The sequence below is a fragment of the Hipposideros armiger genome, unplaced genomic scaffold (genome assembly GCF_001890085.2).
Source record: "Hipposideros armiger isolate ML-2016 unplaced genomic scaffold, ASM189008v1 scaffold_44, whole genome shotgun sequence".
Lineage (NCBI taxonomy): Eukaryota > Metazoa > Chordata > Mammalia > Chiroptera > Hipposideridae > Hipposideros > Hipposideros armiger.
The window spans coordinates 2,279,700-2,294,404 of NW_017731394.1; the positions used below are offsets into that span (position 1 = coordinate 2,279,700).

At 46.4% G+C, this 14,705-nt stretch overlaps 1 protein-coding gene across 4 annotated transcripts in view; it reads left to right on the forward strand.

The window, feature by feature from the left end:
* Positions 1-664: 664 nt before the first annotated feature.
* NAT10 (N-acetyltransferase 10) overlaps positions 665-14,705 on the forward strand; it is a 41,379-nt gene continuing 27,338 nt past the window's right edge. The window contains exons 1-9 of one of the 4 annotated variants that reach the window (XM_019639496.1): positions 837-1,094; positions 1,271-1,314; positions 3,103-3,225; positions 3,640-3,731; positions 7,578-7,749; positions 9,108-9,230; positions 10,871-10,932; positions 12,357-12,471; positions 12,566-12,673. In XM_019639496.1, coding sequence (XP_019495041.1) covers positions 3,118-3,225; positions 3,640-3,731; positions 7,578-7,749; positions 9,108-9,230; positions 10,871-10,932; positions 12,357-12,471; positions 12,566-12,673 — 780 coding nt within the window. In that variant the 5' untranslated portion in view covers positions 837-1,094; positions 1,271-1,314; positions 3,103-3,117. The other 3 variants (XM_019639495.1, XM_019639494.1, XM_019639497.1) reach the window with 3 other exon arrangements.

Consider the following 14,705-nt stretch of genomic DNA (forward strand, 5'->3'; position numbering starts at 1 on the left):
TCAGAAGAGCGCCAGCATTTGACGGATAGTGGCCTAAAGGAGGTCTGCTAAGTACAGCGGCCTCAATGGGTAGAAAACCTACAGAATACCGGACTACAACGTCATTACTGCAGGTGTGGAGAAGCATGTGCGATGAATGAAACACATCTGCTAAATCGAGTGCCCTCATCTTGTCACAAAAATGGGAAGGTATTTAAGAGGTAAAATTACGCTCAGATCCCTGGAACCAGTCGTCTCATATCACCAGGTTAATGTTGAAAACTGTCACTGTGCTGCTCCGGACTTACCTGGGCACCCGAGCTATCTCCAGCACAGTGGCAGGGGATGGGGGTGCGGATATCTATGCTTACTTTGCCCTTAGTAGCCAGGATATCTTAATTTTGATACGAAGAGAGGCAAGTTACAGCCTGCACCACAGTCCCGAAGGCAAGAGGATAAGCTGCACAGCCGCGGTTGCGATCCAGGCAGCAACTCCGCCTCGCCGGCCTTTGACGTCATTACACAGCGACAGGGTTAAGGAAGGTCCCCCCTCGCTCGCAGTCGCTGCGCCGTTAGTGCGCTCGCGCACGCACCGCCTACACGAGCCAGATCTGACGCGTGCCGCGGAGCTGGGCAAACTTAAAGCGCGTCAGGCTTCCGCTAGGGGCATCACTCTGCGCCGTCCTCTCTTCTGGAGTAGTTTGGTGCGCACACGTGCTTTCGCATCGCTGCTGGCTGGAATTCTCCGGGCTCGGGGCGCAGGTACTTATCACGGGATGGCTGGGGATGGGTGCCGAGGTCGTTGTCAGTGTTCTTCGGCCCGGAGGAGACCCGTTAGAGGACGAAGACTCTATACATGCCGATGCCGGGCCCACGCCGACTGCCTCCTCCACCTCCGGCGCTCCTAGATGACAAGATCCTCTTCCTCATTTGGCAGCCTCTCCTGGGCGTGCTTCTCCGGCACTCTCGGGGGTTGTGTGGCTCGATTTCCACCCTCTAGGAACCTCTAGCTGGGGGGTCGGTGTGAGTGGGTGGACGACTACATTTGTTTTCCTTGGAACCTGGTTACAGCGCTGGGCATTGAACTGAGGCAATCCGATTCCAGATGCCCCCAGGTTCTTAGCTACTTCACTATGCTCATTCATTTATACTCTTTATTCAGCAGTCGCATTCAGGACTTTGTTTTGTTTGGCAGTGCATCCAGAATGGTGCCTGGCACATAGATGCTATGTATATTTGTTGGACGGATGGATGAATGAATGAAAAGTAATGATCTTTTTTCTCTTTCAAGGCCTTCCTCACCCAATAAGCCTACCATGGCAACTCCAAGCCACGGTAATCTCAGACTTTAATCAGACCCCTGGTTTAGCTATTATTTTTACATTTAATTTTATCTGTCTCTTTACACAGATTGCCCCTCATCTCTTTCTCTTAAATATTTTCTCCAAGGAGAATGAAAACTCCTTGAAATCAAGACTTTATCGGGTATTACTTCTGGGGCTCCCATAGTAAATAGAGCAAAAAGCAGTCCCAATAATTGTGGGGTATTTATGTGGCTAGCAACGCAGCCTACAAGCTGGGCAGGTTGGTGAACTGGAAGGCCTCAGGCTTTGGAGTCGGGCCGACGTGAGTCCTGTGTCTGTCCCTCTTCCTTGCGACACCTGAGGGTTTATGCTTGTTCCTTTCCTTATAAAGTACGAACCGCTGGTTGTGATGCAGTGTTGTATAGTAGGATGGAACTACGAAAACCCATATTTGGATTGGGAGATTAGAAGGACGGGTTTTTAAAAAATATTTTATTGGGGAGTTGGGAGAGGGGAACAGCGCTGGGGAATTGGGGGAAGAGGAATAGACAAGTTGTTGTCCTTTTTTTTTTTTCTTTAGTCTAGTTGTGGAGGATATTGCCTCACTGGCCCAAGTTGGCACCATCATTGCGCTCTTCCCAGGCGAGGCAGATCAGTCGCTGGCCAATTGGACAGCTGCTCACGGCAGCCCACAATCCCCTGCCGGCCAGCCCCACGGCAGCCTACGCCGTTGCCGGCAACTCACGGCAGCCCAGCTCCAGGTCAAGCTGTTGTTCACCATCTTAGCGATGGAGAGCACAGTGTCACTGGCCCTAATGTGGGATCGTACCAGGGGCCCTGCTGCTCTGAGCTGGCGTCCCAAGCCAACTCTTGACCAACGCGCCACTCGGCTGGCCCTAGAAGGACAGTTTTAAGGCACAGTTAAGGTTCAGTTAATGAACTTTATGTTTAGAATGCAGCAGGCACTGGAGTTTCCAAGTAACATGTCATTTTTAATTTTATGATGTAGTAATATCAATATATATGATATTTCTTTGGTGTATTTATTGTGGTAATGATGCAATATTTTATTGTATGTAATTACAATAACTTTTGAAATCTTCTACCAGGGTTCAGTATGGCTTTCCCTCCCTTTAAGGAAACAACTGGACACGTTCCATCATAGTAATCATTTATTTCTTTTCTCTGACTTTATTAGTAATGCATGTGAATTTTTTAAAAAGCAAAACTCCAAAAAAGAAAAGGACAAAATAAGAACCACCTGCAATCTCACCATCCAGAAATAACTACTTTACATTTTGGTGTTTTCTTCTAATCTTTTTCTGTATGTATTATGTATGTGCATAGAAAAAAGGTATCATGCTTTATCTTTTCATGTTATTTTCTCATAAGCATCTATATCCATACCTTTAGATAACTTTTTCTATATCCATACACTTAGATAACATTTAAAAATGATTTTGAAAAAGTTTTTTTGAAAATTGCCTTATTATCCCATAGATATACTATTATATATTTTAGTCATTTTATTTTTTTGAACATTGTTTCTGATTTTTAAAAAAGAGTTCTCAATAGAGGTGCGAATTACAGCCTCCTTGTTGATTTCCCATGTTGAGGGACCATTTTCTTCACTGTCCAAGCCTCAGTTTCCTCATTTTAAAAATGAGGGTGATGTCTTCCCTAGGGAGCTGTTTAAGGGTTAGATGATACTTGTAAATGTGTCTAGTACAGTCTGTGGCCTCACAGGAGATAGAGGCTAATGTTCCTCACCCAGAGTCTGGTGTTCAGGTCCAGTGTGTTTGCTTTCTTTCTGATCTAGTGATAATCTTTCATCATGCATCGGAAGAAAGTGGATAACCGAATCCGGATTCTCATTGAGAATGGGGTAGCTGAGCGGCAAAGGTCTCTCTTTGTTGTAGTTGGAGACCGTGGAAAAGATCAGGTAAGACCTGATACACGCTATCTGACTTACATTGTGTCTTGTCCCAAAGAGTCAGCATGTTTCAGGCCCTCTTGGGTTTCAGCACATAATGACATTAAGTTCCCTTGACTGGTTTTCTTTAAGTAAAATGTCTAGTGGGTACCTTTCCTTTCTTTTTTGTAAGTGATTCTATATTTTGAATTATTAGTAGACAAGTTAACAGCTTTTGATGCCTGGGGTGCTGGACTGAACACAAGGTTAAGTGTATGTGACCTGGCTTCTAGGCCCAACCTGAGCACTACTTACCTTATGACCTTGAGCACCTCCCTTTTCTGGCCCTCAGTTTAGTTTCCACATCTGTCAAATGAGGTCTTGGGCCTGGCAGTGTCAAAGGTCTTCTTTGGCCCTGAGGTTCTGTGACTTTTTTTTTGGCAGGTGGTCATACTCCATCACATGTTGTCCAAAGCAACCGTGAAGGCTCGGCCTTCAGTGCTGTGGTGTTATAAGAAAGAGCTGGGGTTTAGCAGGTAAGCTTGGCTCTCTGAGTGTGCTCTACTACTTACAATTCCTGCTTGTTAGTTAAATGCCAGGAATTGATTCCTTGACATACGAGGTCTGACAATTTAGTTTGTGAACTTGTTGCAACGATGTTGCTAACCTTTCTTGATATCAGAGGGGTTATTCATTATGAATTTGTACCAACTGGACAAGCAGTTAACCAAGTTTACTATTTGGAAGTGCAGAAAAGGCTGCGTGGAAAAGTTAGACGACCTTAACTTTTCACCATCAATTCAGGGCTCTTGCATCACAACAATGCACCGGTTTACACGGCACTGTTTGTGAGGGAGTTTTTAGCCAGAAAATAAATAACTGTATTGGAACACCCTCCCTACTCACCTGATCTGGCCCCCAATGACTTCTTTTTTTACCCAAAGATAAAGGAAATATTGAAAGGAAGACATTTTGATGACATTCAGGACATCAAGGGTAATACGATGACAGCTCTGATGGCTATTCCAGAAAAAGAATTCTCAAGTTGCTTTGAAGGGTGGGCTAGGCGCTGGCGTCGGTGTATAGCCTCCCAAGGGGAGTACTTTGAAGGTGACCATAGTTGTAAATAGACCAGTGTGCAAGGAACTAAACTCAGAGATAGGGAGGACATAGACACTTCGGCACAGAGGGAGTTTATTGAAGGATACAGGATAGCTCATTAACCCTAAGGGGATGAGACTTCAGCTCTGCTCAGGACGTGGAGCCACAGGACTGACTCTCCCAGTCCTTGCTCAGTCTTTCATCTCTGCATGTCTGCTCTGTTTTTTCTCCACTTCAGATCAGCTTTCTGTTTTCTGTGGTCCCCTTGAGTTTTACATGTTTCAGGCCCAACTACGTGGAAATCAGTCTCCCAGATTCTTGTGGAAAGAAGCCCACCCCTGGGCCAGGGGAGGTGGGATCGATCACCTAATAGAAACTTGGCAGTTCTACCTACAACTGTGTATGGAGAAGGTTGGGGGTGCGGAGTGCTGGTATGTGGCAGATAACCTGCTATGTGGTCACCTCAGAAATATTCTCCTTTCTTGGCCTCCAGGCCACTTAGGCCACTTTCTCTTTCCCTTGACCTTAATATCTCCTATGCTAAGCCCGGCTAGTACATGTGATTCTGTCCTTGGGCCTCTTCTCCCTCCTATATTCCCAAATGTGTTCATCTGATACTGACTCTGAAATCATACCTCCAGCCCTGCTGCTCTCCACCATGGTGAAACTCCCTGCCCTTTGCCCCTGCTGCCTCCTCTGCTCTGGATGCCGCTCCCGCCTCTGGTCCCCTGTGAATGCGCCTCACCTCTCACGGCCTGCCTTCTTCCTGAAGCTTGGCCTCCATCCCTCAGTCACACCTCATGACCCCGCCATCTCTTCAGCAGTAGTCTCCTTACAGTGCCTGTCACCATCTGTTCTCCCTCTCTTGATACAGTACCGTGCACACTGGTCTTTTTCTACGTCCAGGTGGTAAGTTCATTTAGTTAGGAGGCCTCTCCTGCATATCTTTATATTTGCAAATAATCTGGCATTTGTAGTAGGTGCTCAGTTAGTATTTGTTGAATGTATTGTTAACAGACTCTGAAGTTATTTTAATCTTACATAGTCCAAAGGCTGAATTTGACTAGTGTGTATCCTTTGGCCTTAAAGAGACTTGATCGTGCCTAAAGGAAACTAGATTTGGGGTAAATAGTTTTGCTTTTTACACTTTATTGCCTTTTAAACCATATTCACAAAGGTGAAAATAAAAAACCACCTATAATCTCAACACCTAGGCATTGTTAGCATCTAGCTATATATATTATTGGCATGTAGTTTTAAACCATAATTGGTATTTTGTTGTATGTATTCTCATAATTGGGCAGGTAAGCTTTTTTTTTTTAAATTGGGGAATTGGGGGGATGGGAACAGTGCTGGGGAATTGGGGGAAAGGGAACAGACAAGTTGCTGTCGTTTTGTTCTTCAGTCTAGTTGTAGAGGACATTGCTTCTCTGGCCCAAGTTGGCACCATCATTGCGCTCTTCCCAGGCGAGGCAGATCAGTTGCCGGCTTCTGGACGGCCGCTCACTGCGGCTGCTGGCGGCTCACGCTGGCTGCTGGCTACACATGGTAGCCCATGGCAACACACTGCCACAGGGGCTGCAGCCTATGCCGTCGCCAGCGACCCACAGCAGCCCAGCTCCAGGTTGAGCTGTTGTTCAGCATCTTAGCTGTGGAGGGCAGTGTCACTGGCCCTCCTATGTGGGATCCGAACCGGGGCCCTCTGGCGTCCCAAGCCAGCTCTTAACCATCGCACCACTTGGCCGGCCCAAGCATTTTTAATACAGATTAAGAATCAGGCCTGTTGCCTGTCAGCAGACTTGTAAGTTTCTGGGGCTTCTTACTCTCACTGCTGTTCAGTTGGTAAATGTCAGATGGGTGTGGAATTAGGCAGTTCACAGTGTTCTGGGAAGATTCGCCTTTTGAACTTAACCCATCTGACCTCACTTTTAAAAATCTCTCTGTGCCGGGCCGGCCGAGTGGCACGATGGTTAAGAACTGGCTTGGGACACCAGAGGGCCCTGGTTCGGATCCCACATATGAGGGCCAGTGACACTGCCCTCCACAGCTAAGATGCTGAACAACAGCTCAACCTGGAGCTGGGCTGCTGTGGGTCGCTGGCGACGGCATAGGCTGCAGCCCCTGTGGCAGTGTGTTGCCATGGGCTACCATGTGTAGCCAGCAGCCAGCGTGAGCCGCCAGCAGCCGCAGTGAGCGGCCGTCCAGAAGCCGGCAACTGATCTGCCTCGCCTGGGAAGAGCGCAATGATGGTGCCAACTTGGGCCAGTGAAGCAACGTCCTCCACAACTAGACTGAAGAACAAAATGACACCAACTTGTCTGTTCCCCTTCCCCCAATTCCCCAGCACTGTTCCCATCCCCCAATTCCCCAATAAAAATCTTAAAAAAAAAAAAAAAAAACTCTCTGTGCCTCTTCAGCTCTCTCACCCCTTCTTGATGTTGTAGGGCATCAGGTTAAAGCTGATGCGTTCTTCTAAGTCATAGGCTAAGGCACGAGTCAGGGACAGTGCAAATTAACTTCCAACTACCTCGTTTCACACATGAGGAAGTAGAGGCCCAGGGGCAAGGCTTTGGCTCTAGCTCTTCAGTTAGAGAACTATGGTCAAATTTTGGTCAGCTGTAATCCTCAATTCTGGAGCTTTCTTGTTCTCTTTTTTTCTGTAAAAGGCAGTTGGATATTCAGCTGTCTTTGTAAAACAAAAGAAAAGCTCAGCGATTTCTGAGACAGGCCCAGATTCCATTCCAACCCTTAATCCTCTGTCAGTATTATCTTAGATTGGAGCTGCCCTTGAGGACTTGATCCTACAGTCTGGGAAAGAAGTGGATGGATTCATTTAGGAAATGAATAAAGTAACCCACCATCCCCATGCCTTTCCCAGGTCCTCTGGGGAGCAGCACTGTATAGTGGAAGCAGTGGCTTGAGCCTGAGGAAATGAGGCCACTGTGGTTGGTTTCAGGCTCCAGCTTTGGTCTGATAGGGTTTAGGCACTTTCATTACCATTCTTTTAAAGTGAAGTATCCGCTGCAGGTGACAGAGCAAAATAGCTGAGTACACACCCAGGCTTATTACTGTTTCCCTCTGAAGCCCATTTTCTTAATCACACTGCTGCAGTGCTGCTAAAGTTTTCTTCACCTTAAGGGGAGGGGATTAGCCCTACAATTTCCAAGTTCCCTTCTAGCCTGGAAGGTCTAAGTGGGTGATTATTGCCCTTATCCCTGCTTCTAACTCCTCAGTCCCTCTGCTTTTAACTGGCTGTCATGGGATGTGGGGGGTGATTGCAGTCATCGGAAGAAAAGAATGCGACAGCTGCAGAAAAAAATAAAGAATGGAACACTGAACTTAAAACAAGATGACCCCTTTGAACTCTTTGTCGCGGCCACAAACATTCGCTACTGCTACTACAACGAGACTCACAAGATCCTGGGCAACACCTTTGGCATGTGCGTTCTCCAGGTGGGTGACGTCCTCCGGCCTGGGACTGCAGACAGGTCGTTGAGGGGGTGCTTGGGCAGCCGGCTCCCCCTGAGAACAGGCACACAGTAAGGAGAGAAGATTCACACTGACCGCTTTCCCCTAAGCATTTTCAGTGGAAGACCTGGCCACTTCCCAAAGGAAACTTGGTAGCTCACCCCATATTAAAAGAAAATTTCCTACTGAAAGCGGCACTTGTCTAGAGATACTGAAACTGGCAGTGATGTGCCATCAGAAGGGGTTCTAACCAGTTGAAGCTGATACAGAAAGCGCTGTAAACTTCAAGTGACCCTACTCACCCAAATTCTTATTGTAACTAATGAAGACTTTGGTGACCGTTGAGAAGTGACACTTGTTTTAACCAATTAGGAACACACCTGTGTACTCATGTCCTGTCCAGAGTGCTTGACTAGCAGAACCATCCCCAACACCCTCCCCACTCCCCCCCATCTCACCCTTTTCTAGTCCTTAAAATCCTCTTACTTCCCCCCCTTCAGAGAACTACCTGGGGAATTTCTCTCACTGATACATATTCTCTTGCCTGGCAAGTTAATAGACATGAGTTTTACATTTTTCTTTGTTTTGAATGTTGGTGGTCTTTGTTTTATTCTTTGATTCTTTGACACCTCTTCTCTCCCCATAAAAAAGAAGACATTTAAGCACAAATTCCCACATTTTGGTGTGTAATTTATTATGTACATGTAGTAGTATGATTGCATACATTATAAAACATCCCTTAAAAAATAGAATTAAGAAATTAGGAAAAATCATGACTAGAAGATCTAATTTTTTCTTTCTGCTTTCCAATGGGTTGTCCCATCCCCTGCTGGCTTGCATCTTACCTTGGAAGCCAGAAAAAAGAGCATTTCGCCTCATTCTCACCTTATAATTGATTCATAGGAGTGTGAAGCTCACCACCGTTAGCTGTTGCAGTGATGGTGGCTCCTTTAAGCAGTGGCTCCCCCATGTGGTGCACTTGAGTTTTGTCAGTTTCGATCTATAAACATTAGAAATTTAAGGTGAGGTGTTTCTGAAATTCAAGTGTGAATCAGTGAAGATTGGAGCACTTCTTTCCAAATAGGATTTTATCCAAGATTATTAGGAACACTTTTGACGTGTAAAACCAAGTATACCTGTTTTCCAGAGCTGGGCTTTCTCCTGTGGTGCCCCTAAGTAAGGGGCTGTGCGTGTGCGCGTCCTGGCGAGTCGAGTCGGGTGAGGGGAAGGTCTTGGGTGTGTGCTCTGAAGCCTGCCTTTTACTTTCTCAGCTGGCCCCTGGTTAAGCTTCCCTGTGGGTGCTCTTTGCATAACCAGCCCTTATTAAGCTATCCTCCTTCCAGGATTTTGAAGCTTTAACTCCAAACTTGTTGGCCAGGACTGTAGAAACAGTCGAAGGTGGCGGGCTGGTGGTTATCCTCCTGCGGACCATGAATTCACTCAAGCAGCTGTACACAATGACTATGGTAAGTGTCTGTTTTTTTCACTAAATTGTGGAGCGTTCAAATCAATCTGTGTTTTGTACTGTAGGCCACTTTCTTTTAAGAATTCCTATTGAGCACCTCCACTGAGCGGTCAGCACAGTTTCTGGGCTGGGAGCTCTTTGACTGCAGGAATGAGAAAGTCACTGCAGAGAAATCTCAGTGGCCCTGCGTGTGCCTCTGAATCTCTGAATTTCGCATTTGCTGTCAGGTATTTGCAAATTCTACACCAATGAGAGTCAGCTGTTATGTCGTTAAATTTCTGCAACAGTATTCTGCAGTCATGCCGATGCCTAAATTTGTGTGTTGCAAAAAAGGGGCTGTGCACACAGTTCTTCACTGCCTTCATCTTAATGGATAAGACGGAACATTTGCCAATTCCACTCCTACGTTGGCAAGAACTTCAACTCTGGGAGGCGTAGTTTTCTTCCAAAGCTGAGGACGTGGTTAGGAGTGGGGGTGTGTCTCACCGGGTGCTACATAGGTGTTCTCAGTGGCAGGTTTTGAGTCCTGTTCACGGCCCGGCTGCTTGGAATGGTGTTAGGATTGGCCTCAGAGTTTTGTGAGCTGCATTCTCCTGGTGAAATAGGCTTTCCTCAAAGCTTAGTATTTGCTTCCTATCACCACAACTTCTCCCTCCCTTCTCACTACAGCCCCTCTGGCCTCCTTGAAGGCCCTCAGACATGCCCAGCACACTCCCACCTCGGGGCCTTTGCACTTGCTCTTCCCATGGGAATACCTGCATGGCTGACTTCCTTACTCCATTCAAGACCCTGCTCCAATATCACCTCCTCAGTGTGGTCTTTTCTCGCACCCTGTTGAGAACAGGTGGTTCCATCATTCACTCCTTTAATCTGCTTTATTTTTCTTCAAATCATTTTACAGCTACCTAAAATTATATATTTGTTTATTGTCTGTCTTCCGGTGCTAGTCTCTAAACTTCATGAGAGCAGGGACTTAATTTTCCCCACTGGTATATTCCCAGATCCTGGAAGAGTGCCTTGTCTTCAGTAAGCACTCATTAAATATTTGTGAATGAACAAATAAATGACTTTGTGCCCATGGCAGTTGGCTTGTTCTTTCTTCCTCTTTTACTTTGCTGCCTGCTTATCACCTCAGAGGGCCTTCCCACATTACCCTGTGTAAGTAGTTCCATCCCCACCCCCCATATTTGCTATCACTGCACCCTGCTTTTAATTTGTAGCATTTACCAAAATTTGCATCTATTTACTCATTTGTCTCTCTCCAACCACGAGACTGTAAGCTCCATGAGAACAAAGGTCATGCTTTATTAAACACTAGTGTGTACCCAGCATGTCTGGTGTTGGCATGTACATATTATTGAATGGATGGACACATCTCATGTTGCTGAATAAAATGTGGAAAAAGTCAAAGATGAGGTGAGGGGAAGTTTGTTGTAATAAGAAGCATTGCATTTAGAATCTGATCCCAGTTACAGATACAGCATCTGGCCGGTGGAGCACAGCAGGTTATGGAGATGTGGATTTTAGCAGCATTGCTGGCATCGCCTTTATCCCAGGGTTGCTTGGTAGAACTTCACATGTGAACCCTGAGCCTCAGCATTATATGGATGCCTTATTTGTCAATGATGTTGTCTCTTTTAGGATGTGCATTCCAGATACAGGACTGAGGCTCATCAGGATGTGGTGGGAAGATTTAATGAGAGGTAGGTCTGGAGCATGTGTCTCAGTCCCTTGCTTGTGGGGAGCCACAGTGGGGGGACCCACCTGAAAGCTGTGCTTCCGTCTGAGGGAAGGTAGTATAGGAGTCAAATGGTGAGATTCCTGACAGCAGCAGTAGTTACAAAGCTAACTGGAGGCAGTAAAAGGGAGTGGAAAGCTGGGGCCAGGAAACCTGGATTCCATCTTGCTTCTGGCCCTAACCAAGTCAGTCTCCCTCTGTGGCTCTTAGCTTACTCATCTGTCAAAGCGGCAATTTGTCTGGATCACAATTTCCCAAAATGTGTTTTGCAGGACACTAGTGTTTGAAGAGGGCCCTTATGACAAAAGGGTTTTCTGGCTCAGTAAATCTGGGAAGTGTTGATAACTGTTTTTCCTTCATGAGGATTCACATTAGCCTGTTGGAGCCTCTGAGAAGTCTTGCAGCAGCAGGGACCTGTTTAACTGATTGTTTCCCAAATTTATTTGGCCACAGGGCCCTTTTTTAGGGAACACCAGTTAGCATCCTGTGAAATACCTTAAGAATAAACTGTGGCCTGGATCAGTGGTTCTCAACTGGAGCACTTTTGCCCCAGGGGACATTTGGCAATGTCTGGAGACATTTTAATTGTCATGACTTGGGGGAAAGGAGTGTTGGTAGAGGATGCTCCTGGCAACTAGTGGGTAGAAGCCAGGGATGCTGTTAAATAGCTTAAAGGGCACAGAAGAGCCCTTCCAACAAGGAAATTATCTGGCCCCAAATGTCAGTATTGAGGTTTAGAAATCCTGGCTTTGATGAACCCTGGTTCTTTTGAAGTTCAGCCATCTCTAAGGCCTTAATCCAGGAGAAGGAGTAGGCCAGGAGGTGCTGCCAGGTAGAACTGAAGCCTGTGAAAGGAGCGTGTGAGGCCCTTTTTTTGCAGTGGTGGGGGAAGTTTGAGTTTTATAGCCAAGCACATGTGTATCTACACACAGGAATGTTCGTATTACATTTCTTAAGGGAGCTTACCTCTCCTCCCTTTTATTTGTTCTTCCTTGTGACAGAAGGTAAACCCATTTGTATATGTATGTGTTTCCCTGTGTGACTGGTGAGCATATGTGGGGTGGCTTTGGAGGTCCCCATTTAAGGGTGGCCTGAGACACCTTAGTGCTGAAGGGTGAGCCTAGGAGGATGTGGGAAGGGCCACATGGCTCCGGGAGCAGTGGAGGTTGTAACCAGTCTCTTAAGAGAGTTCTTGGTTTTTGCTGCATAAAGCATGTTCAGGTGTCTTGGAGACGAGGCTCGGAATCCCCTCACATTGTTCTCCAAATGGGTTTTGGCTTTCTTAGAGACGTAGAGCCAATGATTTTCCTGAAGAAAAGCCACCCCTTTGTTGTGTAGGCACTGGCCCTCTCTGCCACAACACCTCATTGTGGTGGTCTTGTCCCTCAGATTTATCCTTTCCCTGGCCTCCTGTAAGAAGTGTCTTGTCATCGATGACCAGCTCAACATCCTGCCGATCTCCTCCCACGCTGCCAGCATCGAGGCCCTACCCCCTCAGACTCCGGTGAGCCAGCCAGGGGTCCGAGCATCTGGGGGAGGCCGCATTTTCTGTGTTGACCCTCCTGAGGCAGTGGCAGACCTTCTCTTCTCTCTGGTAGGATGAGAGCCTTGGTCCTTCTGACCTGGAGCTGAAGGAGCTGAAGGAGAGCTTGCAGGACACCCAGCCGGTGGGTGTGTTGGTAGACTGCTGCAAGACCCTTGACCAGGTAAGTGTGTATTCAGAACTTCCGATCCCAGGACAGATAGCGCAGGTAAAATACAGCCTGCAGAAAGCAACCGAAGCCAAGTTAGGACAAGTCAGGACTTGGACCTGCCTGGGGAGAGGCCTTTTCTCTTGCTTAGACTCATGCAGCAACAGCAGGCTGTTCTGTGCTGCCTGGGTTCACAGCAGAAGTCCAGGGATTACTTCCCCTCCCCAACCCCCGTGCACCCCCACCCTCCACCCCCAGTTACGGTTCAGGGAGCTGGGGGTCAGAGGGAGATGGATTAAATTTAAAGAGGAACCCCCTCAGCACTTCCCAAGAAAGGGTGATATGCCTGTGTTCTTTCATTTTAATGAAGTTTTGATGACATAAATGTTTGTGCTGTTCCTTGTGTAGAAGTGAGAAGAGAGCCGGAGGACCTTTGTCCTTCCCCCGGTTCCAGTGTGAGGCCTGATAGGGGCCCTCTGGAGTGGTGTGTACCTGTCTTTAGGTAGAGACAGCAGGCTGGGCGGGGGCTACCAGAATGCATTTCTGTGCTCATTGGGGTGGCCAGGGCTGGGAGACTTGGCTTCTCTGGTGGTTCCTGGGCTGTGCTGGAAGCTGACTAGGCATGGCCCAGAGCCTTCAAGCTGCCAGGTGTGTTCAGGGTTCAGATCTGGCCTGAGCCAGAAGAGCAGCATAGGCTCCTTGGCTCTGCGCTCTGTTGTCATGACAGGAAAACAGCGGTAGTGACACCTCCCACTCAGAGCTGAGTCCCAACAGGTGGGTGTTTCTTTTCATTCTGTAAATAGAATCACCGACTACATAGCTCCATATACAGCCCTGACTGCAATCTCTAGGCTGCTTTGAACTGCTTCCTGGAATCCTCTGTCACCAGGGAGAGGGAGTGAGAGAGGATGGAGGAAAGGGCAAAAGAGGGAGAAACCGCAATGTCAGTAGTAGTGTTATAGCACTATTAACTTATGGCAAACCAGCAAAAATATTAGTACAAAAGAGTGTGCATTAAAAACATAAAATGGGAGGCCAGCCGAGTGGCTCAGTTGGTTAAGAGCTCGCTCAAGCATGCGAGCTATGAGCAGCAGGGTCGCCGATTCGATTCCCAGCCTGAGCTGAGCTGCCAACAGGTGACAGAATGGCTCAGCTAAAAAAAAAAAAAAAAGGTGGTATACTAACAGTGAAATTCCTGAAAAAGAAATAAATTAAAAACAAATACTTAGCAATAAATTTAAGGAGGTGAAAGATTGCTATGCTAGAAACTATAAGACATTGATGAAAGAAAGAAGACAAATAAATGAAAAGGTATCCCGTGTTCATGGATTGGCTGAATTAATATTGTTAAAATGTCATTACTACCGAAAGCCACCTATAGATTTAGTGCAACCCATATCAAGATTCCAATGTCATTTTTTTACAAAAGTAGAAAAAAACACTCCTAAAATTTATGTGGAACCACAAAAGACTGAACAGCCAAAGCAATCCTGAGAAAGAACAAAGCAAGAGGTATCACACTTCATGATTTCAAGCTACCGTATTTCCCAATGTATAAGATGCTTCCATGTATAAGATGCACCTTAATTTTGGGGTCCGAAATTTGAAAAAAATGTATTACATAAAGTTATTGAACTCAAGCTTTATTCATCATAAAATTCATACAACTACTCACTGTCAAAACTCCCAACCATTAGCTTGTCCTCATCTGTGTCTGATGATGAATCACTGTCTTCATTATATTGCCTCATCTTCAGTTCCATCTATGGCATTTGAAATGCCACACTTCTTAAATGACTTGACAACGATCTCGATATTATCCCAGGATCTCTTCACCCAGGTACAAACTTCTCTTATAGTTGGTTTCTTCACTCTTCCTGCTGGTGTCAAATTGTTCCCAGAAGACTTCATCCATTGGTTCCATTCTTCTCTCATGGCAGCTTTGAAGGGTTTGTTAATGCTGACATCAAGTGGTTGGAGCTGGGATGTCAAGCCTCCAGGTATGACAGCAAGTTTTGTTTTTTTGCTCTGCAGCCATCTTCTTTGT